Source organism: Anguilla rostrata, chromosome 7, assembly GCF_018555375.3.
Source record: "Anguilla rostrata isolate EN2019 chromosome 7, ASM1855537v3, whole genome shotgun sequence".
NCBI lineage: Eukaryota > Metazoa > Chordata > Actinopteri > Anguilliformes > Anguillidae > Anguilla > Anguilla rostrata.
Window position 1 is genome coordinate 41655326 of NC_057939.1, and position 27843 is coordinate 41683168.

The following is a 27843-nucleotide window of genomic DNA, read 5'->3' on the forward strand; positions in this document are numbered from 1 at the left end:
CCCTGGAATACTAAACGCACGCCCCGCACTTTGAATCGCCAAGAGAAGATTTCAACTCTCGAATTCTATATGAATCTCCAAAAGTAATGAGAATGTGAATGGTCTTGCATGTACTTCCAGTAAGTTCAGATGTAAATCTGAAGCCATTGAATTCACTCTGGAAATCCAAAAGGCCTGATTGCAAATCTAAAGTCGCTGACTTGAAATGTGGAAGGTACTGGATGTGATTCCGGAATCACTTATTCTAAATCTGATAGTTTTAAATGTAAAGTGCCAAACAGAATGGACAATTGTATACATACAGAAGGTATTGTGTGTTAAGTGCAAGGTTTAAAAAAGATGTTCGCAGGGGTACTGAAGGGTAGGGACAGGATTATTTTTATTTTTAAAATGGATGATGCAAGCCTGATATTAAAAAATTAAAGTGCACTGGTGAATTAAGTAATTGATGGTTAAATTAATACTCATTTAAGATGCACTATGAAACAAAATTTTTTTAAAAACAACTTGCAAATTTTGCATACATGATAACAGACTTCTCCATCCTGATACACAGGGTAAAAAAGCTGCTAACTGCCAGAAAGCTGCTACCTGACAATGTTCTTTTAATATTGCAAATTATAGAGCATTACTTGTTTAATTTTGTATTATCTGAAGCTAGTGGGAGTAAAAAAAAAAAATTAATTGCTAATTGTTAAATTGCATTAACTGCAAACGTTATTCTAAAATGTTTCAGGAAGCAAATAGCATGCATTAATATTAAATATGACGTTGCTTGACCATTAGTCTTGAGACACTGAGGGCGAATATGGAGGATGGACACTATGGGGAACGTGGAAGCGACCATTTTGACCAGAGGACGCATCTCACCTGCCCAGAATTTTGCTGACGCAGCCGTGACTGACGCGGAGCTGGCGGGAGATGTCGCAGGGCCTCACCCCCTGGTGCGCCAGCTCCACGATGCGCTGCCTGACCATGTCAGGCAGGGGGCGCCCGTTCACAAACACGCCGCCCAGCTGGTTCACCCCACCATGTCCTGCAGGGAGAGGAGGGAGGAGGGAGGGAGTGAGACTCAAGGAGGAACGCATATCCTGGTTCAATGAACTTTAATTATCTCAATGAAGTCACACAAAATTGCATCCATGCTTTTCAATGATAGTAATATTTTATAAAGGGCTTATTGGGACGTCCGATGAGAAGATTAAATCCAGTAAGAAAGTTTGGCTCGACATACAGTATCAATCATTAATAAATGACACTGTCAGCTCCATACAAGTGATGAGATACCTGTTGTAAAATCACATTTTTCTAAAGGGCTACTTTCAATGACGTGTCTTTTCAAGAATATTGTGAGCAATATAATGAAAAAAAGCCTCAATGCAAATCCTCATATACAAACATGAAGCCCCCTCCCTCCATAACAACAAGCTTTTATTATTATTATTATTATTATTATTATTATTATTATTATTTGTTATTTTAGGTATCTAGGGTACAAAGCAAAATAATATAAAGGCAACTTGTTAGGATGTGACTTGTGGATTATTTCATTTAAAGGCCAAGTGCCAATCAAAGCACCTTATTATATTTAATGAATTTTACCAGACTGGAATCGTGAGCAGAATGTGTTCAGAAAGCACTCAATTGACATCAGAATAGTAAGACATTTTATTATTTAATTCACTGCTACCAATTTTTACATAATTTTTACTTATTTTTCTGCTTCATCTTCTTATTTCAATAATATTTATTTTAATAATATTTTTAACGTTTATCCGATTAAAAAAACTATCCTTGCAGGTTTATGTCCATATTCACTAGAAAATTACCAGCCAGTTTACAAAGTAAAAAGTAAAATTATGAGCACATCACAGACATGGGTATAAATTCAAAATCTCCAAAAAAGGAAGATCAAACATATCACACAGAAAAATATAATCTTCAAGATCATTGAAATGAACAGAAAATCATTTTTTTTTCATGACAAAATGGTCATGTTTTTTCTTCGATGTAAAGAAACAGCACGGAGTTAGAGGTGGGATCAGGTTTGAGGATTGAAAGCCGAGCTCAGTTCCCGAACATTGCTCAAGATGCCATTGCCAACCCAGGATTACCAGCATTTGACAGACAAGTCACACACCCTTAGAACAAGGGTGTCCAATCTTATCTGAAAAAAGCCACTGCGGGCGCATAATTTTGTTTTAGCCCACCACCAAGTCTACACAGTAAAAACGTTCAGTGTAAAATTAACTCTTCCTATGCACAGTACATGCGGTACCTGTTGGGCTCACATGAACTCTGTTGAGTTGAATTAACACTGGACATTTTACTGCAGACTTGTCAATGTCTTGACTGAGGACGTTGATTAGTTACTTAGCTGAATCAGGTGTCACAGTGCTGACCTAAACCAAAAGCTTGCACCTCCACCAGCCATTTTCAGACAAGACTGGATGCCACCCCTGCCCTTGAACAAATATTATGCTGTCCCTTACATTCCTGTGCACCAAAAAAGGCACCATTATTTTTGGGATTTTTTAATTATGAAATTCACTCTGTTCAGCCACAAAACAAAACAAGGACAATATTGTGTAATTCTAAATAAGGGCATGTAGTACAATCACATACCAAAATGTCAGTGAACATCTTCATTGAAAACTTTTCTTAAAAAGTTATATTAGATTCTTACTAACTGTGAAGACAAGTAAAGCCAAAAAACAATTGAGCAGGACCCTAAAAGTGAAGATTCATTCAGGTAAAATCTATTAATTAAAATGATTTCCTATCTTTTTAAATCCTTGAATGCAGCAAGGGGAGAGTATCTGTCTAAGCAATGCAAAGGAGAACAAGAAGAACTGATGAAAAGCATCAAAACTTTAGCTGGCCAGAGAAGGAGACTTTCAGTCTGACCACTGCAGCATGCTGTTCTTAAATTACAAGTGACAATGCTATTAGCCTACACATAAGTCAATATTTCACAAGGAATGATAAATCAATGATTCAAAGAAGTAGGGTTGAAAATTATTCAACTAAAACAATCCCCAAAGACATAGATTCAATGTTACCTCATTGTTGGTTGCCCTTAATTCTGAGCGACGCACTTACACACATCATGTACACAAGACAAATGATTCTCAGCAACACCCAAATTCGAAATGTTTTAACTGCTAAGAAAATTAAGAAATCACTCTTCACAGTTAAGGTCAAACTGCAAGGAGGTAGCGTTAGCCTGCTTAGCCTGATCAGAGATGGAAACGAATAAAAGCACCAACCAGAGCCCTGCTAAAGGCTCTCGCTGACTGCTGACGGCAAGCTTCCACAGGCCCGTGGACCCTAAACAAAGGACGGGGTCAGCGTACTTCCTCTCCCACTTTCATTTGACTTGAAGACTCACTGCTGCCACCGGTGGCCACATGAGAAACTGCAGCGAACTGATCCTTATCTGTAAATCATCGTGCTGAACAAGGGAGTACAACATCATCAAATGATTTCCTTGAAGGAGCAGAAAGGAGACAGAGAATAAGAAGAAGGCTCAAAACAGAAGTTCGTTGACAGGACGTACATCTGCTGAATAGAGAGAAGGCGCGCTTGGGTATTTCGCAAACATACCCAGCATGCTCTGAGCACGCACGCCTCTCGCTTTTATTCCGCTCACTCTTGCTTCTGTACGGTTAAATGCAGCCAGAGAATGTAAGTGCTGCCTGAACACTCGGAGAAACCTAATGAACTCTGATGGAAACACACTTCATAATCCTGTTACTTTACAATATTAACATACTGATTGCTTCTTTTGGGGAAATGTATTAACAAAAAATAAGGCGGTCTAGGGGGTGTATAATCTTAGCTTTGGGGTTTTATGGCTTTTAAATACAATGCCTCGATTTTTTTTTTCTCCAAGCTTTAGAAAATCCATTTGTATTAAGCATTTCTGTTTTTGTTATTTTACATTTTAAAAGCCAGCGGGTCTGTTCTTACAAATGCTGCTGGTACTTTATGATCCACCATGGAAACCGGTGATATTTTGGCCTCTATTCAATCTAATTGCAGCCAACTTGCCATTAACTTTTATGAACTACGCAGCAAAAGGTTTAGTATAGTTGATTTTAGTATTAAATCAACTCTTTTAGAGTACATTTTACTCTAATGATGTGCACTGAATCCCTGTCTGAAACAAACTCTGCAAGAGCCAGACTGGCACCGATAATATTGCTGCATACTTAAAAGAAGTGTTACTTGATATATTATGCAAAATTATGAGTTTCAGCATTACTGAAATAAAAAGGAGCATTCAGGCAAAGTGTATCACATTTTAATTAAATATAGAGGCTTTGACGTGTGTCAGTCTCCTCCATTATAGCAAGGAGACCACATGCTTATCTGTGTCTCCCTCTCATTAACATATCAGGCTGTGCTGAACACAGTGCCTGAAGACTCCTCAACTGTAAAAAAAAAAAAAAAAAAAAGAAAAAAAGAAAAAAAAAGCAATCCTGATATGTACTGGGCATGTGCGAAGAAGCTGTGGAAAAGCAGGCCGCTCCTGACACCTCCCCTCCAGATGAAGAGGATGTGATCAATAAGGAGGGGGGTCCGCCTTTCGGAGGGCAAAGATTTTCTAATGATCCGAGCCGTCGCGTTCCCGAGGCGAGTCCCGCTGACAGCTCCACCGCGCGCAGAGAAAAACTCCAGCGCGTCCGGACGCCCGCAGAGGAGCACTGCAGAGTCCCGGGAGCGGCTTGCTTTCGGGGAGGCCTGGGCAAAGCGACCTGGACGCAGTGGCCTGGGCTGCTGGGGAGGAAATACCCGAGCCAAAATTTTCTCTGCGCGAACCATTAAATAATATTTACCACAAGTTCTCAGACCAACCCCCCATCTAAGACCCAGGAGAATGTACCTGTGCACCCCCATAATCCGCCCCCCCCCCCCTCCCGACAACAGCACCCCTGGCCATGGTTCATGGAGATGCCCTATCCCCAAAAAGTTGAGCTGGAGCACAGCTGAGGTACCTTATTTATCCGCTTGGGGAAATTCTCATCCTGGGACACTAATGCTTGTTATTTTTCAAATTTTAACACATTACCTTTGTAAGTGGCTTGGTAAGTATCGTAGCAAATCAGGTTAGCTACCTTGCTCAGGAGTAAAATATCTGAACCAATAACATGCGGGTTTCTCATTTCAAAGTCCTGCTCTATAACCACTACTCTTCAGTCACTATTATTATGAATAACTTCAACCGCAATCACCGTCATGAACATGAATTTTCCCAGATGCTACATCAATTACCAGAGTCCTTATACAGGTTGACTTAGAACTTACGACTGCCACTTGACAGGGATTTGAACCTGCAACCACCAGGTGCTGAGTATCCTGGTCAGAACTCCACTTCTCTGTTCCCCTGCACTCCACTTCTCCCAGCACCATTCTTGTGAGCTATTTCTTTACACAGAACCTTCTCTTCTTCTTCTTTGTAAGATGTGTCCACAGTAATATTACTTGTCCCTAATAACCGAAGCTTGAGCTACAGTTCTTCCTTTAGTCTGAAGGGAAATTTAACATCATATCAATTTGCAGAGTTTTGGCTTTTTATTTTGTCTTTGCGTTATGAGACAAACTGAAATCAAAGAGTGTGCCGTTAACTCTGTTCCACAGGTAAACTTTGCTCAGGCTGTTTTAGCAATTCATAGCCTCAGGTTGAACTTTTTTTGTCCATTTTCTGAGGGTCATACTGGACTCATTACATAACTAAAGTGGCTACCACATGCACACACACACAAACACAAACGCACACACAAACACACATACACACACACACACACACACACACACACAAAAGGGCACGAGTCACACACACAAACACAGGCACACAGAGACACACACATATACACACACACAAGTGTTCAATACAACAACAGCATGTTTCAACATATTATGGAAAAGCTTATGCTTCTCTCAAGTTATTCATTTTACATTAATTCATTTTTATTTTATTTTTGCATTTGATGCATTTGTGATGCAGAATTCTTGCAAAATGTGTTTTTTTTTTTTTTTTTTAATTGTCCTTAATTCTATCGAGAGTGTTAGATTGCATTATAAGTGTAGTGCTACATTTTGTTTCTTCTGGATCATTTCACATTCGTGCTCCATGCTGAAAATTTAAAACAACTTTTTTCGTTAGTTGGAACATATTTATTGCGAGTGCGGTTGTTATTTACATGCAATGTGTATACTACGTCAAAGAAGCACGCCTTGTTGAAAATTACGTAACATTTTTGCGTATATGTCCTATGAGGTAGCAGAACTATGGGATGACATAAATGAATAGTCTGCAACCAAGTTTGCACGCACCCAACAACACTACCGAGCTGGTGTCTAGGAGGAGTCGCACTGTGGGAATGATCTAAGTTTTATGCTCTGAAGGCGATATGAATGAAAAACAGAAGTCGAACGTGTATTCGTGAAGGTCGGTTCTGCTGGGATATTATCTGTAATAAAATCTGAAAGCGATGCTTGATCAGTGTGATTAAAAGGGTCATGATTTGCAAATAAACACACTTACTTAAAGTCCTGCGGGATATGATAGTTTATGTCAGTATTTATTTATTTATTTATTTATTTATTTATGCATACTTTGCCAAACAGATCATGAACTTGGGTTCGCACATTTGATTAATTTAGTCGTCCCCATCGCAACGTGAATGTTTTAATACCCAAATGAATTAGACCGATACCGTGGGAAAGAACGAGAGCAAGGCGGATAAAAATATGTCTGTTCTCTAATCCAGAAAGGGCTCTGTGCTCTTTTTTATCTTCGTTGTCAGTACGTTCTGTTTGTTGGAGTTCATAAGACGCCGTCCCTTTAAAATGAAAATTCGGACAAAAAAAAGCAGAAAGGCAGACTCGGCAGAAATTGCGGCTGATATGTGTGTGCGTTATCCTATATTTAATATGTATTAGTACGTTTATGAGTTAGATCATGCAACATTTTAGGTGAAACTATGTGCATGCTTTTCTGTGCTCCGTTTACCGTTTAAGAAAACTTTTCAAAGCCCCCAAATTGATAGATGTTATTTCACTTTCAACAGTATTCCGGACCATGGACATGACATTTTCTCAGCAGTATAGTAGCTGTTGTAATAACAACAATAACACTATAGCCAACCACTATAATTTATACTACTACAACTAATACGAATACTACTACTTCCATTACTACTACTACTGCTGCTGCTGCTACTACTATTACTACTACTACTACTAATACTAATAATAATACTAATAATAATAATAATAATAATAGCTACAGTTTGAAATTAGATCAACTATTCCATAAATGGATAACAAGTACACATAATATTGTTTTGTATTGGTTCCCCTCATTTAAAAAATCATGTATTTTGTGACTATTAATTATCCAGTCTTTCCAAAACATTAAAAAGTTGAGCTTCCCTGAACATTAAAACAAATGATTTCAAGGTAGGTTTTAGGAACTCCAACCCCAAAAAATAGATATGAGTCGAATCAGGTAACTTTTCTTGAGGGCAATAAATCGGCAAAAAAATACTGTGCTCCCAGAAGACAGTGCCATTCCCACAGGTTTGTAATTCTGTTGAACGCAGCTCTGGCCCAGGAATACAGTAGGCCTATTATGACCAACTGTTTTTCCAAGACCTGTCGTCAGTTTATTTACTGTTAAGTCTTCAATGCACAGCAGCTCGCGCCAAATTAGCAATCATTGTAATAATAGCTCCCAGTGCACAAAGGGGAATATATTGCGAAGTGGGACATTTTCCTTTTATTTTTAACAGGCACACTGTCTAAAATTAGCCTACCCTGAGATCAGAAAGTAGCCGATTCTATAATCTCTTTTCGCATAGATTATTTAATTCCTAATTTGTGCAAACGTCGTTTTCATTCATTCGAAATTAACTTTATAATCTAAACTAGCTGTGCTATGTTTGTTAACCATTTAAATGAATTCTAGCAAAAGGCACAGCAATAGTTACGATGCAATTGTAGACATAAAATAATATTCTTCGCTTCAATCATGAGTTCATATCCTGGTTTTATGGCAATGCAATAAATAAATAAATAACCAGCAGAGTCACGCAGGCCGACATTTCCACGGTGCCTTTAAAATAGTGATTGAAACAGAAATGCAAAGTTCATTCACAGAAGGAAAGGGCCACGGTATAGTACAGGCCTACATTTCTAGGGCAATGTAGACCTTCGTTCCTGAGAGTAAACTGACAATTGTTCACAATTACCAAATTGCCACAGAATAAACATACAGACTCACACAAATATATCAGTACATATTTGATTAACCATATGATCACATCGTTGATATTTCAGTGGTAACTACAGCTTGCCTCTGACGTCAAACCATTGTAAACGGTATGTTACGACGTCAAATGGGCACTTAAATGCGAGAAAAGGCCAGACCTGGAGGAAAATGTGATTAGTTATAGCTTTTTCGAAATCTGCATGTCGAATCCACCGTTTAACTTGCCGTGTTGGTGTCATTTCACATAGCCTAACTGCATGTGAAAGGACAAATCTTCTTGAGACATCTTATATGGCCATACACGGAAAACATACAAAAGCGTTAAGTTTAAAAAAGCCAAGTTTTATTAAGCGTAATGATAGCTTAATAAAAAAGCTTCCCTTCATTCTTGGTGAGTGATGGTCGAATATCACTACACAATTGCTATTTGCCGTATTTTGTTGTACCAGGAATACATTGAGAAGGCGCTTTCGAAAAATTCAAAACGTGTTCTAGTATAATCATAGAGAGAAACCAACATTATTAGCCTATTATTATTATTATTATTATTATTATTATTATTATTATTATTATTATTATTATTAGTTAAAAACTATAATAACAATAGTAATCATTATACTAGTTGTAGCAATATTACTAGTACTACTACAATTATTATTATTGTTATTATTTTTTATTATTTGTATTAATAATAATAATCATAATAATAATCTGAAGTTAGTGCAAAAGAAATTTATACATTGATATATTTAGTATAAGAAGTGCAAAACATATTTCTATATTGATATATTTAGGCTATATATCACTCATTTATAATTATGGTTTGGTACTGATGTGTCTCATTGTTTATTTCAGCCTAATACTAGTCAATATAGCCTAACGCGACTCAAAACAATGCACTTACAACCATAGAACGAAAAACATTTCAATGAAACCAACGGTCATATAGCCTTCATAAATATCATTCCCAAGATACTGTTTCAGAACATGTAACATTGATAAATATATAGTATAGGTCGGAGTGGCTGGTGGTGTTTTGAGTAATAAGATTTGAAGCTGAAACTCGTGTTTGTTGCACGCCAGGTCAAGTTCATTGTTGCTTTGTTGCGCTTGGTGGCTTGTGGCTTTTTTCAACACCCCCCCAGCCCCCTCCCCCACCCCCCAACCGTTTGGACAGCATGAGCGACATTGTCATCAGGGGACACACACGTAAAGATTCCGCACCGCATACTCGGCCCTACACAGCAATAATTTCACAACGGAAGATATCTTTTCAGGTTTTCCAGGCATCCTGCCATGGTTCAGCCTGAAAGTGACTCTGCTGTCACGTTATTTCATACGGGTTTATCATTAAAAACTTCCCAATTATATTACACAAACAAGTCGTCCGTGAACCATTAACCTTTTACTACTGAGCCAAACATTTCACAACTGCACAAGTGATGACATTAGTGTGCAGCTAAATCCGAGTTTGTGCTTATACAATAACACAGTCAGCGTCCAACAACTTAAATATTCGCATTTGAAGGAAGAAGCAGCCCACTTACTATGCATTGCTGCGAACGGGTCGTGTTTACAGTGTATTTCCATCGGAGAAGTCTTTTAGCGTTGGGGGGCGGCCCGGCCAGTGTGTTAGCAACTCCTTTCCACAGCGAATTTCAAAGCTTGTTAAGGGACAAGGGGAAAATAAATAGCAAAATTTGTATAAAAATATTTGCGAAGGAAGCGCCTCTTTTTTCAAATTTTCTGTTAAGGTCCAGCTATTATGAAACACAGGAGACTCGCGCCTTTTGGTTAAAAAAAGTGAATTGCCTTTTTCCCCCAAAATTGTTAAAGAAAACGCAGTTGTGATCGCAGAAAAAAATCTCAAAAAATAAAAAGTAAAAATTAAAAATATAAATAGTTCTAATAAAAATCTAAACTAAATTAATCCTACAGACGTATCTTAGTTGATATAGTCCAATGGAATGACGCTGAAAACAGTCAACTTGCCTATGTATTTTTTCTCTGTACTATGTGTATGTGTGTGCGCGCGCGGGCGTGCGCGTGTGTGCGTGCCTATGTGAAAGTGTGTGGTGTTGTTGCTTTTTTGTGTGTGTGCCTGCTATCGTCGCGGCATCATTCTCCAGCGCCGGGTTCCAGCAACTCGCTTGTCCCACCGCTATTGTCAACAGCAGAGCGATTAAAAAACACTGCGATCCTGTGGAGAAATTCACACCTATCCGGATTTCGTGCCGCAGTTATAACGTATGTCCGAATGTGACAGACAAGCTTCTTCACTACTTTGAGCGAGAATAAAAAAGTTTTTTTTCTCAATGGTCTTAGAACGCAGGGCTCTCCTTCACCCCTCCTCCACCAGCTAGATCGGGTCTGTGAAAAGTGTCAGTTATGAACAGTTACAGAAAACCCACGCGCCAGTAGACAATGCGATTTCCTTTTAAAGGTTTTCGTTTCGGGCTTTCACCAATCCTGCCACCATATGATTTTTTTTTAGTGAGATAAAGTTTATCTTCACAAATCCGCTTGCGTTTTATTCGAAGTCGGAAAGCAAGAGCACTAAAGAGGCTCTTCAGACATCAGCGGGGCAAGTCTCCATCTGCGATAGGCTCCAAAAATTAATAAATAAAAAACATTAAAAATCGCCGATAACATTCAGACACACCCGGGAAAATATTCGGATTCCACGCTTTATAAAGTGGTGACATTTGGAAGCGTAAAAAATAAATTATTCGGAAAGAAAATAAATAAAAGTAAATCCAAAATATGTGTATCCAACGTTCAGATGAAAACTTGGGGAAAAAATGTTTCCAGTCTGCCTGAGTGGCGCAGTTCAACTTTCATGTGTTCGCGGTTTCATAACGTGAATGTAATCCACGGGAGAGCCCGCTTAGCTTTTTTCTAAAGGAATGCTGTTCGGTTGCCTTTGGGAGACTGTGAAAATGCTGGATCTACTGGTCCTCTCGCGGAAATATCTCTGCGATTCCCGCAGCGTCGTACCGGCGCCCTGGAGTTACCGTGCGGCTGCGCCTCTGGGCGAAGCCACAGCCATAGTGCACACAGCGCGTTTCAGAACCTGCGCTCGTGTGGACAGCGCCGTAGGCTCAGCCCCGAAACCTACCATTCCGCCTTGCAGACCCTGCCATTCAAATGCAGGTTACCAATCACAAAGTGGCTCTTTCTATTCCTAACCAATTGGATGCAGGCTGCGAAATTCTCTGTCGAGGGCGCCAGGTATTGGATAACGCGAGTCCAGTGGGTGAGGTTACCTCTGTCCGAATTGCCCATTGACAAATGGAAGGTCTCGCAAAGAAGTGGTTTTTGGATCGAATAACCTCAGTTTTAATTTCAATTTTCAAGTAAAAAAAATGAAGCTGTCTATCGTGTTGTTTATGCTTCATTCGTTAACAGCACATATTAAAATGTTTATCAATAGCGTTTTATTTAAGATGAATTTTAGAATTAATCGCAAGGAATAAAAGTCGGATCTTTCAAGAACTATATGACAGAGTAACAACAGTCTTTCGCGAAATATCGTGACTCAGTTGAACACGAGACCTAGGAATTATTTCCAGAGTGAAGGCAATATTATCCTACCAGAGCCGTGCAAAATATTATCTAGTAAACCCACCTTAAGAGACGATGCAGTACAACAATGTCCAGTACTCATTCTGAAATAAATGTGGTTTTAGAAAGATGGCATAAAAATGAAACTGTTAGCCTGCACTACAATAACGTGAGTTTCTTTTTCTAAATAAGGTGGAAAGCTATCATATAAATTAATCAAAATATTTATTTTCTGATACTTCTTTGTAATAAGTAAACATTTTATTTTACTATACGTGCCTCTATATTTTGACTAGCCCATGTATCAGGTTTTGTGAGAAAAAATTAAGCAAAATGTATAGGTTACACAAGTTTACTTATTTAATATTATATTTGTTGTGTTCTATTTTCTCATTAACATTAAAAATACAGTGCCAATGCGACGAAGCTGTAATTACTGCATCTGCCTATTCATAATGAATGAAAAAAATATATATATACGTATATGAGTTTGCTAACACCGCACCACAAATAATATGAAGTGTGAGTATTCATAGAAGCCTGATTATTCTACGTTAAAACGAATTCACACCGAATCACGTATCAACGCGGTGTAAAATTGTGAGTTTAACACAATTCTGAAAAGGGGAATGTTTTCTTTTTTCAAGTTTGTGTAATTTATCGATTTGTTTTTAATATTCCAAGCCTTTACATGCCACTGTACAAGGCCACGTTTGGATGAGAATTAATTAACTTGCACTGATATACATGTATACATATTGTTCTTTGTAGACCTAATCTCGGTGCATTCCATTCATGTCGTCTGCATTTCAAAGTATAGGCTACTCTGCTTTATTGTATAAATGCTAGGATGAAGTCGTCCCTTTCACAACGACCTGCGATACGTTATGTATGCTTTTGCAAGATCTTTGGTCCTGCCTATATAAGTATTGTGTTAAACCAGCTTACGCTGCATTTCCCCTATATGGAGAATGCTAGAGATTGTGGTTAATTTAGCTTACATATGTGATATTGATAAGTATTATACATAAAAGACTCTGCGAAGTATCTAACAAAGTAGGTTGCATAAAAGGCAGAGAATAATCAAAAGGGAAAATACTGAGCGCAGCGCCAATTCCCACATAGATGCATTTGCTTTCAGAAATATGACCGAGAGAATGCACGATTCATTTCCGATTTGTCGTGATTTTGGATATTCCTTGATAAGTAAAATATGAGGGCTACACATACCTTCACGCAAATTGAAAAGTGAATCCGTGTATTTTCTGACAATGGCTTTCGATTCATTTTAGGCTACTCTTGGATACCACGAGGGGGCGTGCGTGGCTGGATTGCATACCATAGCAAATCAAACACCTTCCAGGTTTAAATGAAACTGCCGCACTTCTAACATTTGCAAAAAATATAAATAAGCAAAACAAAACAAAACAAAAAAGGCAAAATCGAGAAACGATTTTACATTTTTTCTGCTTAATCCCTTGACTTAGCTTTATATGGAGGCCGATTAATTAGCTCGGCCGAAATAAAGCGAACTTGATTAGGTTCTAATATACTCGGTATTAGATTGAAGGAAAGGCGTGCAAAAATATGAATTTCAAATCCGGAAAACATATGACATATGACATTTAACAACAGGATTCAGTCGCGGGGCAGTTACATGTATCATCACAATGGGTCACCTGAATAAAAATTAATATTTTACTAAAGAACCATGATCTATATTAACACAACTCTGCCCATGGTGCACTGCCAATATGCAGCATGGACAAAATTATATAAGACCTTAATAATATGCATTGTGCAACACAGTGTCCACTTATCGGTCAAAAAGTGCTAAACAAAATATAGCCTATAGGCGGGGGCAGTCAGAAAAAATGAAAAGTACAATTCAGGCCGATTCAAATATGTGTAAACACGTAGACCAACATCGACAAATCCATAAATATTTGATTTAGGTATTTTGTACGTTTGTTCGACATTTGAGTAGTAGAAGCTGACAAAAGAGATTCAAATTGTTACTACATTGCAAACACATTGTTGATCGTCGCATAGCTCAGTCGTTCTCCTCCACATTTGCCAAATATGTCAAGATATCAATTCCAGCATAACAATTACGTGTCTGATTATTAAAACAGCACATTTCTTTCTGAAAAATGTTAGTCAATTAAAAACACGGTTCAATAATTGTAATAAGTGTACGCTCTCCGCAGAACAGTAGTCGAAAGGTGTCCTATGTGGGCCAAAATACATTTATTCAATGTTTCCTCACAATCGGCCCTGCTTGTTTCCCAGTTGCCAGTACGACCTTCTGCATTCAAAAACGTAATCGTTTGGGTAAAAGGCAAGGATTCTGTAGCCCTTCAACAAAACTACTAAACTCAGAGGTTCGCATCCAAGATGAGTGTTATGAAAAATTAATTGTCCATGCAAACATTTTTTAATTTTGTTTCACGCCTTTGTTTCTACACATAATGCGAAATTCGTATCTTTTAAGTCAAAAATACATCTGCAAACAAAAATAAAGAAATAATAATAATCCACTAAAGAAGACTGACTTTAAGTGTAGTAGGCTGCTCTGAAAAATATGATTTCCAATTTTAATTAAATTACACAGAGCCTGTAGTTATTCTTATTTTCCTAAATAACTTCTGGCCCCATGCAGTCATCCATAAGGGCTGTTTATTTTGACTGGAAATAAAATCGATTAAACTGCCCGACTCCTGCTCTCCAAGAGAGAAAAAAAAAGAACGAGGCAATGTTCACTGAAAGGTGACTAATTTGGGCAAGTTATATTATTTGCACAAGTGAGTCGTTGTCACTATATCTTTTTTTTTTTTTTTTTTTTTCAATTCCAATGCGCTTTGACCTCGTCGTTACCCAGATTCCCTATATGGTAAAACAGCGCTGCAACTGGCGAGTGTCGGCACTAACTTACAAACAGTAAACTGAGCCTAATAGTCGGAGCAAGCAACAAAAACAAGCAATGCTATACAATATTTCACGGACCACGGACGACTGCTTGGTGGAAAATCCGCTGGAAAGAAATGCACTGCACCAGGCGAGTGGCAAGGTGGTCCTCCCGATCTGAGCCGTCCTTTAATGTCGCAAAGCGGGGACAGTGAGCCATCATCTACGCCAATAGGTACTTAAACAATAAAATGAAGCTTCGGAGAAATGTTTTATAAAAACTCAATTAAATGCGCGAGTCGTGTATGGGCTAGTCCGAAGTTATATACCAAAAGACAATTCGATAATGTTGAGTGTAGAACTATGCGGTTTAAACACATCTGGTTGCCAAGATTTAAACTCCAGTGTAACAGGAAGAATTCAGTTACACATTCTAAAGCTATTAGGTCAGCATTGATACGACAGTGAGCCAAACACTGCGCTGAATTATGAGAAGGTATGAATGGAAAATCCCAACTAAATAAAATAGCAATGTATTTCACGTGACGCAAGATATGTTGTAATATACCTTGAGGGGAAAACGAACGACAGCATTTCCCGTGACCAGAGTCACAGCGTCGTTCAATCGTGCGCTTTAATGTACTCTAATTACAAGGCCCGCTGTTTCAGTGCACGGATTCCCTCTCATCTGGGAACGCTGTAGAGGAACCTGTTGCACCGAGGATACGAATGGTCCACACACACCTCATGAACTTGAATATATAAACAATAAGATGGCCTCACCGGAGGAGCGACGAGAGCAGATCCCCATAGCTTATTCGCTCACCAGTGCCTGTCACTAGACGGTCACAGAGACCGCGCAAAACAAAACTAAAGGTTTAGCTTGTGCACCAATATTAATTCACGAGACAACACATTCCTGTTAATTTCAGGTCTAATCTGAGATGGACTGATATTTGCATAAATTGCCATACACATGTGTGCATGCTTTGCGATAGAGTATGGAAACAGATTATATAGAATACAAATTAATATGCTATTCTTTTTCTCGAATTCTGTAAATGCATCATATGAAGAATGGAATGCTTATACATTGTGTATCGCAATTATTGAAAATTTATATTGTCGAAATAAGTGTAGATAATTTGGCCTAGGGAGACTGGCGTGTAGGCATTCGTATAGTTTTCATTGTGAAACACAATTTGAACAGTACTCATCTACACAGGCAAATTGCACTCACGGAGACTAGTAGGCCTATATGAAGCTGCATTAATATGCCTACCACTTAGTTCAAGAAGGCGATATGTTCTACAAAAAAATGTTAAAATGTTAGGAAACGTGTGTCTTGAAAACAAATGTAAACTTAATAATAACCAACAATTACCATAATGAAAAGTGAACAACAAACTCTGTAAGAATGAAGTCACAATGTTGCAGAAATCGCTGACGAAGTTCACAGCGAGAACCGCTGACCGAGCATCGATTACCCAGTCCAGCAAATAATGCACAAAATGATCATTATTGATTTTTCCGGTGCTTTTTCGCGAGTAAAAGGTTTCAAGAAGTCCAAAACTGGTAAAATGCAGGAGAGCAAAGAGGCTAAATATTAACATTAGGCTACTCAATTGTTTTCAGGCACGAACGTGGTATGCCGCCGTTTCTCGTTCAGTTTGGCATTCAAGCCATGACAAGGAATTCAAAAACATGAATATAAAAAAATGTGTACTGAATATAACTGCGTCGAGGAAGGAAACAAACAATGCAAAGACCGCAAATATTTTACGTTTTTCTTTGATTCGCTTCTTTTACCATTTTAAAGGCAGTTAAACATATGAGAAAGTACAAGAAAATATAGAAAACATATAGGCTATGCTATGTTACATGGGCTACAAAAATAAATCAGAAACACAAATCATAAAAATAAGGGGAAACTGAAATGTATGATATATTAAATATATAGTTGTTGTTTTTCAAGCGCAAACTGTTTTCCTCTACATAGCTGTCCAAACCTTTGACAACAATTTGTTTACGATGGACATCTTATAAATAAAAAATACATGTAGCCTAATCATGGCAGCATTCAACAAACACACACAAACACACGCATGCGCGTGCGCGTACACAAGGCAACATAACATAGCATACTTTCCGTCACACGTACTGATGACCACAATAATTTAGATACTTGCATGTTTCTTGAAAGTTACAGTCAAAATGTAGCTATATACTGTAGGCTCCAGTATCTTTTATGAAAAACTCACTAATTTTATTGGGATGCTGTCCAACTGTATTTACTATTTTGTCGTTCAAACCCATATATTGTATTTGCTTTTTGATGAAATTGTGTGAAAGTGTGTAAAAAGTCTTCCCTACCTGACCTCCCGCTCCTGTGCGATTGTTGCTTTTGGTCAAAGTCCATCCTGGTGCGTGAGAGATAGGAAATTTTGCGAGGAAAAAAGAACAAAAGTTTTTTTTTTTTTTCCTTTTTTTTATCAGTGGCTTTGGTGAGCTGCAGGTTGAAATTATTCGACTCTTCCGCTCCCTGTAGCGCTGTCGCGGTTGATCACTGAGCTGAAACTAAACGTTTTAAGCTGAAAAAAAGACTCAGAGGGAACCGTGAAACGATTAAGGAACTAAAGAGCACCTCGCAATGTGCGCTCATGTCCTCTTCCTTCACAACATCACACGCCTTCCCTAGACACGACCACAGTCCCTACGGTCTGACATCTGTTACTGTGTTCCACTTAAACTTTTCTTTCTTTCGTTCATTTTCTTTCCTCTTCCGCAAAGGTCTCTTTTGTGTTTCAAGTTGAATCCGGGGTTGGACAGAAAACGAGAGAATCACCATAGTCTTGCATTTTTGAGGGACAGGGCCCAGGAATGCAGCCCATATGCTAACATGACTATAACAAGGCTGGCTAAATATTGAAAGACAACCGATAATGCACGAAATCCGTGCTTTACATATATTCAAAATCGGTAAAAACTCTTGCCTTAAATATACAAACCAGTCTAAACAGGCTTACTGAATTGACTATCTGGACAAGTTCAAAATGGTTTCCAAATGAACACGCGAAGTTTGAAATACGACTGACACACTGAAAGGCTAAATAACACAGTACTAAAATCTCGCCTCTAGCATTACATTACATACAACGTAGGCTACAGTAAATAACTGCATAGGCCTACCTCATATCTAACACATATCTACCACATACAAAAACAAACTTTGTGGAGTAATGTTTCATTCTTAAGTAATAGCTGATGAATGATTATTCTTTCTTTAAACGCACTGGCAAACTCAGTCAGATAGTCACCCGATGTAAATACCATATAGCCTATTACATTAACAGACAAGCTATACCAAAATTACCTTCCAGTAAACACAGTAAACAGTCATTTTAAACACTAACAATGTACACCAATACTATCAGGTAATAAAGGCAGATGAAGGGAGGGATTATGCTTCAATGATTAATTCAAGTAGCTTCCTGTTCCTCAAAAGAAAGTGAAAATATAATTAAGGTAACTTTACTCCCCCCCACCCCCCTCACTCACTCACTCTCTCTCAGTCTCAGTATCATAGCCTAACTAAACCATGAAGAATGTCAAATATGGCTTGTAGTACCATAAAAACAGCCCTTTTAAAATAGATAAATAAAACAAAACAGTAGCTTATACTGTACGTAGAAATTACAGGGTAAACCAGTTACACAGATGTGTATAATATAATAGCTTCCAGTACGAGCTAAAGATCCTAATGTTTTGTTCTTAAATACAATTAAATAACATAACTAAAATGTAGTATACTGAACAAAACATCTCTTTATTGAATAAATCTTACCCAGTCGTGAAAAAACGCTTCCATCATTCTTTTTGACACACCGCCCAAAATAGAATTCCCTCTGGAAATGTGGATAGGGTGAATTTGTGATTAACGGAGACACATTTGTCAGAGACAGAAAATCTGTGTGAACTGTGTGGAATTTAATAATTTGGGTTTAGCTATTAGATGAGCTCTCACGTTGGTTACCTGGTGTAACGTTGGTTTCCCGTGGAAGCATAGAGATGACGAAAATGCAAGGCCAATTTGATCACCGTCAGGCTTCCCACTGAGCTGTTATTACATTTTATAGAGGCTTATTAATGTGCAACTGTCCAGGTTTGGCTTCTTACATCCCAACGGGTAATTGGCATTACTGTAAGTTACAAGTCGTACTAAGTTTCTCTGAATAAGACGGCCCGCAAAAAGCCTAATGTCAGTGCAAAAGCTACTACAGCTGTGTAACCCCTGAGCAAGGTTTAACCACAATATGCTTCAGCAAAAAATAATTCCAGCTGTGCACATGGTCTTGGTCCTCGGAGTTTGCGAGCAAAGCTAGTCCAGGTTGCAAGCATTTAATATGAGTTCCCTTAAACGTTTAATGACTATTTATGATGTAAGCCTTTTGTGAGCTTTTGTGTCCAGAGGAAATAATTGATTCCAGGGTCTTCGAGGGACCACACTCTCCTATTTATTCCCATTCTCATGGATAGTTCTTAACAAAGGGGCATACTGAACCATCTTAGTTGACGCCTTTGCGAGTCTGAAGTTTCGTGAAAGTTTTCTAAATACAACTGTCATAAATATATAAGTTCTATATCCCATTTATGAAAATAAAAGACTATCTGCAATATGGCAATAACTATAATCTATCTGACGACTACGTTCTGTTAAAGTTTTGGGGAGCATTTACTGTGCGACCATTACCTATGACGCGCTTTGAAGACACTATTTTAGACACCTACGTTCCTCGGTGGTTGCACGTTGCGAAGTTACATGGCACTCTGAAAGTATACACCACTGTATCAATTATTTTAATAAGCAAACTGTTGGTTTCGGTTGAATTATTACATTCATTAAAGAAATAAATTATTAAGTGCTGTGAAGCATTGTTTTTGTTATAAACATGTTGGAAACTGCAAGAAGACACATTGTAAACTGCATTTCTAAGTGAGAACGTGCGTTTACAAATAGTGTCCAATTATTGCTGTACAAACCAGTTATGCTAGAAAACAAAGTAATATAGCCTATACGCTTTCAACATGCCAGAAGAAAACAAATTATTGGTTAAATTGTGTCGTCTCTTCACACTGGCATTGCACAAAATGATTAATTCGTTTGGAAAGTGAGCTAATTGCACAACACTGCATTATTTTAGATCTGTTCGGTTTCGTACCTAACTCAGTGACCCAGTGGAATGCATGCTTTACACAACGCTTTTGAAACTATGGACATATTAATCTTTATGTACGCTTGTATGTGAGCAAAAACTCCCCCACCATCTTCTCTCCAAAAATGACTGGTTTTCCTTACATAATATTGCAATCAAAGAGTGTCTCTTGTGTAAACATTGTCCGCAGAAAAACAATCGATCATATTGCTTTTATTATATAAAGGATCTTAGTTGTAGTAATTAATATCTTTGTCATTAAAAGTTATTGGTGTTGAGACGGAACAATGTATTCATAAGCAATAGTACATATCCATACAGACAACTCTAACCCTGCAGAAGCATATTAAATCTGAACGCAAAGGGTGTCCTTAATGTTGAATATGTTTCTAACTTCGTAAGATTATGGGTTCAGACAGAGGTGTCTGACTTTATTGAAGTACATTTGACCATAATATAAAAGCTAAAATGTGTTTAAATTGGACATGTTATGGACGATGCGCATTGCAGCTACATTAAATCGCGGTGGGTTCGTCAGATAATTCATCAGGTATGTGTCCTCTCTTACTTAACCAAAATAAATAAATAAATATTAAAAGCTGGAACAAAGCAATGCTTCTTCAATGGGTTCATTTAGTTTTGATTATTTAGTGAAATATTATAATCGGGGAGTGCCAATAATAGGGTGGTAATTTTCATCTTCCTGCATTAATTAGCACATATTTGTCTGTTCTTCGCCACGGCCAAATATGGCCTACCATTAGCTTACTTTTAGACAGGAACAGTATGGCAAAACTACACGAGCTGTTGGGTAGTCGGTGAACCGACAGAATATCACGGAAGTTAAAAAAGTTAGAATAAAGAACCAGCGGGAGCACAAATGAGTAGGCAACAAGAATGGAAGTAATAATAGCCGTCTTTTGTGGATCAAATACGGTTAAAGGGGCCAAGCCCAAAATCGTATTAGATCTGGAAAGTAAAATATTGGACAGTGGTCTCACCAAAAATGTATAGACTAAATAATGTCATCTAAATTCTATAAAACAACAGAAAGTAATAGCACGTCACAGTTGTTGTCTTGAAAATAAGTTAGGCTATAGGAATTGATAGAGCTGATCTGCGGATGTAGGCCTACTGCAAGGCTTCAGGGTCGTTAGTAGACTATCAATGTGTAACAATTTACACAGTAACCGAGAAAAGTATGCATTGCATGTATTTTTAAGTGAAAATAATCCAATACATAAGGAATACATCGTTTATTGGCCGAATATAGTATGCCGAAACGAGTAATACGAATGCAAGTAACTGCAACCAAGGTGTTATAGATTTCCATTTCATGTTTTTTTTATTTATTTATTTGTTTTCCCTCCATGTTAGCATAATGGTCTTGGGAAACAAAATCATCTCGGACCCGTTTTTGGTTCCTTACCAAAGCAGACGGGTATAGCGCCAAATAACTCAATGATTTGCCTTTCTCGTGGATAATCGAATAAACAAGAACATCCCACGATGTTCACCATGGTGAACGCCACAATTAATTATAGCTTTTTCATAGTTACATATATATATAAATAATATGTTAAATAACATAAATAATTCAAAGCAAAACTAGCGTTCTTGCAGCCGTGAAGAATTCTGGAGAGTTCACTGTAACTGAGAGTCGAGTTAATTCAGGTATTTAACTGTGGCACTTGGGCTTATGAAGTAGCATTTCGTTAATATTTGGCAAAGCGTGAAATAAAAGTGACAAGTCAGACGAATTTCATTGAATGGGTTGTTAAAAACTAAAAACCATGTAGCTGAATTGAACTGTTGCGTAAAAATAGTGGGAAAACAACGGTCCGTTTACAGTGTGGGACCCGCAGGTAAAGGTAATGTACTACAGTATGAATAGTTATGCATTATAACGTGCTACGCTGACTGATTATGATTTGTCTGAGGGGCACATAAAACATAATTACGCTGTTTTAGGATGCCAAACTCACTGTGATTCCCAGAATTGCGTATTCCAGCACGAGGCCGTTTTCAGGTGTGGCTATGTAGTAAGGGTATTTACGACAGGCAATATGTGCAAACAAATACCAGTCAAATCAAAACCACATATCATAATTATAAGTTAGTTTTAAGTTAATCTAATGACAGATATTTGCAGACAGCAAAATGTAGAAATACCCCCCACGCACATAAAGTTGGTTCGGTTTGTTAAGGCATAATCGCCTCATAATTGCAAGATTTTCACATGACAGCGTTCAGACACTATAGACCAACCCGTGTTCCAAATATAAAGTTAAATTGCAACCATTAAAAATATACAGAACCATAAAATGTATTATTTTAATAACGTTTTAATTTTTTTATTTAACATAATTATTGTATACCTTTTTGTAGATATTTGATATTTTCCGTTGTCATTCGTTTTTGCGTTTGTGTGTGTTTGTGTGTGTGCGTGTGTGCAAACGCAAAAAAAAAAAAAATCTTACTACATGATCAGCTAAGTGATCGGTATAGGCCTATGTTCATGTTAACTCTAGCCTACAAAAAAGTATCCGCCAACCAAAAAAAAAAATCGTACGCCACTTATTTCATGAAATATTATATATAATAAACACGTTTTAAGACCCTTAGACCCTCACCTGGACTAAGCGGATAGAGAATGGATGATGGACGTTTTTAATTAATTAATTTTTTTATTAGTTTTTATTTAAGTTTTAATTAATTTGACTTTTTATTAATTTATAAATAAGTACGACGTTTTCAAAAACCACCTGAGCATCACGCCTTCTCATCGACTGGGTAGGCCTACAAGGCGCAACAGCCGGGAAGGAAGACGGAATAATTAAAGGTGGATTTCAAGCATTAAACTTGTATTGTATAGCCTATAGGCCCATACATGCATGATTCTTTAAGTCGAATCAGAATTATAATAACTCTTACCGGTGTTTAGATTGGAATAGGTTGTCGCAAGCGATTACTTGGACTAGCCCGGCATTTTTTTTAATATTAGGAGAGTCGAAATATTGCTTTGTAAAATGAGCCCTAATTTTAATGAAACGTAGGCTACACCATTCAAATCCCACATACGCGAATGTGAAGGAAAATGGATTGTCTAGCCTACATATAGGCGATGCCCCCAAATATTTATGTGTTCGCGGGTCAATTTCTGATTTTATTTAATAAAGTTAGCATAATTCTGAACATTCTTAAGATCTTTAAAAAAAAGGTTTTTCACTAGAATATTTTGAAGGGTATGACACCTCATCAAATTAGTACCGTGACGACCTCTCGCTGATCAAGTGGAACGGGAAATAATGACTCAGAGGGCGAGACCCTGCAACGAAAGCAGGCAATTATAGCACCAACAAGCAAACACGCATATTTGGAAAAAGACTTATGCAACATTTATATACATAGCCTACTTGACCCAAATTGAGATTAAAGTGGCAGGTGACTTGAAACCCTGAAACTTACAGAACTTCCCATATTTCTCATTAATGTCAAACCGCTAAAATAAATGGGCAACACGAGAGATAAACACATTTAGAAGATATAGCTTACTGAAACAACAGTCTAAATAACCAAGTCCGACTGATAACAAATTTAGTCTGTTTTTAAGAAGACAACTTTTATAATTTTAGATTATGTTTTATACTAGGCTATATCCGAAGTTCAAGGAGGACATTTAACATGTAAACACTGAAGTAAATCTTTGATTCAGTGAAAGTCATTTATCAGAATCAGATGCCCTCTCTTGTTGCGTTGTGTAGGCTACGAGATGTATTTATTTAATTATTTATTTATTTAGGTCACTGGACTTATTTAAAGAACTTCTCTTATCATCTGTTTAGCTTCTCTTACCCAGCGACTCAATATGAATGTGTCGATACTGTACGTGTTCCAGTGAGAAACACGCTTTAATTCCTTATAATTATATGCAGGCTACATTTTCAAAAAGACATTTATAAATTGTAACAATTTATGTAAAACGAATTGTAACAACTGCACCAATTAAACTAGTCGCATATTCGATGAACGGCCTATCGCAATATGAACCCTTATTCATAAATCAATTTAATGACATTAATATTATGTTCATTCATTAAAGTTTTGAGGGGTTTTTTCCAGACAGAATTGTATGCTTTTTGAAGATTTGTCATGTCCATTATTAAGGCGTGTGTAAATTATGAACATTCAAAATCAAAACATTTTAAGGATTGGGTTATTTTGAAGATTTTGTGAGAGGATTGAAAACGTCCGATAATCAGCGCAAAACTTTGTGATCGAGTGTCATCCTACAATTTGTTCTTCTCTTCAACTGATAACTGCGCTCATGCACGTGAGCGGGGTTATCACATATGACATTTGACTAACCTTCAAGTAATAATTGGTTGGCTCCTGTATTCTAGATTCTAAAGTGAGTGAACATTGTCATTTTTTTTTAAATTATGTTTTTATTTAATTATTTGTTATGCAGTGTCGGTAGGACACAACCTATAACTTACAAATAAATGTGCAGTTCAGTTATGGTCGGTGCAAGATTTTAGGTCTTTAGTCGATATTATAAAGTTTTTACATCAATTTGGCGATTCCACTTCTTTTTGCTTTGGACTCCAGGTGACGTAATTAGTCAGTTGTGAATTGTCTGAGTGAAAGATGACCACACATTTCTTCCTCTCCACGTAAGTTCACAAAGTACATTTAATAAGTCAATAGAGTCTATAAAAAAGAAAACTATAGTGATGCCTAACAGTCTAAGTGTCTAATAAAACAGTTTTCACTATTGCACTGGAATATACTGTATCCATTTTTCATGTTTCTTTATTTACTACCGGAAATACCCTTCCCTCTTCTTCCACAAATTTCACATTGGCCTAATGTTTCTGAGTAGAACCATCAAATTGGCTATAGTTGCCATAACACTGGAGTATCACAGTAGACCTGGTGTGGCCTTCTGGGACACTTTTCTTATATGACTTTTCATTAAGAAAATGGCATCACTTCCAAGGCAAAAACATTTATGTTTTGCAGTTGTCCTGACTGATGGAGCAGTCCAACAGCGGAGGGTAAAGGACAGTTAGCCTAGAACCCGAGACTGAATTCCACCTCCAATCAGAACTTTCGTTAAAAAATAAAAGGAAATTAGACACTTATAGAAAGTTCTAGAATGGTTGGACAATGGTGATATTATATAACCTGACTATATATAGGCATGTATCCAATATTATAGGGTGTAAAATAGCTTTAAAAATAGGACTATATCACACCAAAAAGCAAAAAAAAAACTGTATTTTCACAAAGATGGAAAATTTTATTCAGTGGCAGTTTTCACATATTGTTGCCTGAAAACCTGGAATTCAGGCTGACTGCACATGCATGGCTGCATCAGTAGGAGCAAAAACTAAAAAAGTAAAATTCACACATTTAGTTGGAGGACTTCCGTTTGTCAGCAAAATAGTCACATAAAAAAGAAAAGAAAAAATGAATGAATGAAATATGTCTTTTCAAGATCCTTTAGCCAGGTAGTGAATTTCAGGCCTTTGACATTTTGAAATTCAATGACAAAGACAAAGGAAAATCCAAACTGATTCTGGGATAAAATTGTAGAATGCCACAGTTAAAGGGTTATACAGAAGAGTACAAGGCATGGGCTGTCAGACTGTCCCTCAAAAATGAACAGCAAGGGGATAGCAAAACTGGTTATTGAAACTGCACAGTACAATGTTCAGTGTTAAATCAACTCTTTCAGAGTACATATGGTCCCTGTTGGATTCATATGCACTGTACGTTAGAGTCAAATTAAGACTGGACATTTTACTGTATAAGTCAAGCATGACTCATTGAGGTTGGCTGCTGTGTAGGTGCATTCAAATGAGTCTATATCAGTTATTCATGGTACATCAGTCAACTTGAAGTAGTTGAAACCAAAAAACCTTTGATTAGAAACCTCTGCAGTTCCCAATGAGCAAGCCAGTGGCAATATTGGGTACAAATGAGGGAATCACAAAGACTGGTACTCCTTATGAAATCAATTAAAATTAGTAAAAGGGGAGAAAATCTGCAAGCATCTCCTTCCTGCAAAATCCAATTTATTCCAGTGATGAGCACCAAGAGGCAGCTCCCATATACAAGGGATCCTAGATGAATGCCACCGTGTGCCAACAGGAAATTGAAAAGCAGGGTGGTCTTTTCCATTCCACAAGCCACCACAACCCAAAAAGAAAGGACATGAGCGAGATGGGGGAAGAAGGGGGAATTACAGATCAAGCTGAACTTATAGCAAGAGATGGAACCCCTGCAAGAACGCTTTCCATGGGTTTAGTATAATCCAGTCTGCTGGAGTATGTGTCAGCCTTCAGAGAATATGAACTGCTGTTAGAATAGATCGGGCATGAGACCTCTTTTGGTTCCCTTGGCCCTAATAAAAAGGCCAACGGGCCTTACTGCAGGGGATAGTCAATGGTCTAACAAAGGTCAAGAGTGCAGAAGTAGAAAAGGTTTGGGGTGTGTCAAATGAAGAGTCCACACAGCTCATAACTCCGTGGCTGGATCATGTAAGCTAATGAACAGGCTTTTCAGTTTAGACTGATTTCCTGGAACTTGTAGTAGATACAGAAAGCATTTACTCACCGGCTCATATGCATTTCCCAAGGGAACTGCTTGAGGGGGACCACTAACATTTTTTGTTAAAAAATCACAGCGAACAGTCTACCACAAATAGATAGAGCATACGAAACCTGGGGTGACTACCTTCAGACATATCTGCAAGTAGAACACTACTAGGTGAGGTGAGATCATCTTTAAACCACTGGAAGGTATTTTTAGACAGTCTCAGAAACTGGGGAAATACCAGAGAACTGGAAGTAAGGTAATATAGTACCGATATATAAGAAAGGGGACCGTACTCATCCAGGAAAGTACAGGCCTGTGAGTTAAACTTGCATCACATGAAAAATACTGGAATCTATCATTAGACATCCAGGTGTTTTGATGATAGCAAGGATAATGATATTGCGTGGTTTGATTTACAAAAGGCATTTGATCAGGTACCACACAATAGACTCATTACCAAAATGAAGACAGGAGGAATTCCAGGTGGTATTTCAGAGTGGGTCTGGAACTGGCGACAGGACAGAACACATAAAGCAGTAGTAGAAGGGATCTTATCTGACCAGGGTGCTGTGAGAAGTGAAGTCCCACAAGGATTGCTGGGACCACTGCTCTTCCTCATTTATATATAATTCCAAATAAAGCTAGCTGGCATTAAGCACTCTAGGCAGTCATAAGGCCACAATCATCCCTGAGAAACACAATTCAAGTTTTTTAAATTTTGTTTTTTTGGGGACGTTTTGTGGCTACAACAAAATTCTTGTTTAGGACCACCAAAACTATAGGGCTAGCTCTGATTGTAAACTATATTAAATTATAATTTAAAGTAGTGCATAGTTATACCAAGTCTTGACAGCACATTGCGTTCTTCAAAAAAGGCAATAGTTAAATTTACTCTGAAATCTTCATTTATGTGGATACTTAAAAATTCACCTGTGAAGTGAATTCATGTGTGAAGTTACCCCATGGCCTTCACAAATGAAACCTCTCCGTGAGTGTAGAGTGTACGTAAGAAAACATTCCTCTAATAAAATCTGTTCAAGAAACTGCTTTCTAGTGTGTTAGACTACAGACCGCGAGGTAAAGTCCTTTCCGTGAAGCATAGCGTCTGGACTCTATGTTTGGTATGAGGGGCCTGAATCTCTGCCTCCTGACTCCATCTTTAACAGATGAGCGGTTGCATTCAAGCAGATTAGTCAACGGAAAGCTGTCCATTGCTCCATCTAAAATAATAATATTGGTAATAACGATAAATAAATAGGAGAGAAATCAAGCTTG

At 37.7% G+C, this 27843-nt stretch overlaps 1 protein-coding gene across 6 annotated transcripts in view; it reads right to left on the reverse strand.

Moving 5' to 3' along the window:
• Nucleotides 1–17694, reverse strand: part of LOC135259708 (paired box protein Pax-5-like) — a 63165-nt gene extending 45471 nt beyond the window's left edge. For 2 of the 6 annotated variants that reach the window (XR_010331358.1, XM_064344344.1), the window contains exons 1-2: nucleotides 17123–17690; nucleotides 871–1036 (exon numbers count right to left, since the gene is read on the reverse strand). Coding sequence is in view for 5 of the 6 variants with exons in the window: in XM_064344344.1 (XP_064200414.1) it covers nucleotides 871–1036; nucleotides 17123–17168 (212 nt within the window). In the remaining variant the exon portion in view is untranslated. Of the gene's footprint in view, nucleotides 1–870; nucleotides 1037–9825; nucleotides 11350–17122 lie in introns of those variants that run through there. The other 4 variants (XM_064344348.1, XM_064344345.1, XM_064344347.1 and 1 more) reach the window with 3 other exon arrangements.
• Between the last annotated feature and the right edge of the window lie 10149 nt (nucleotides 17695–27843).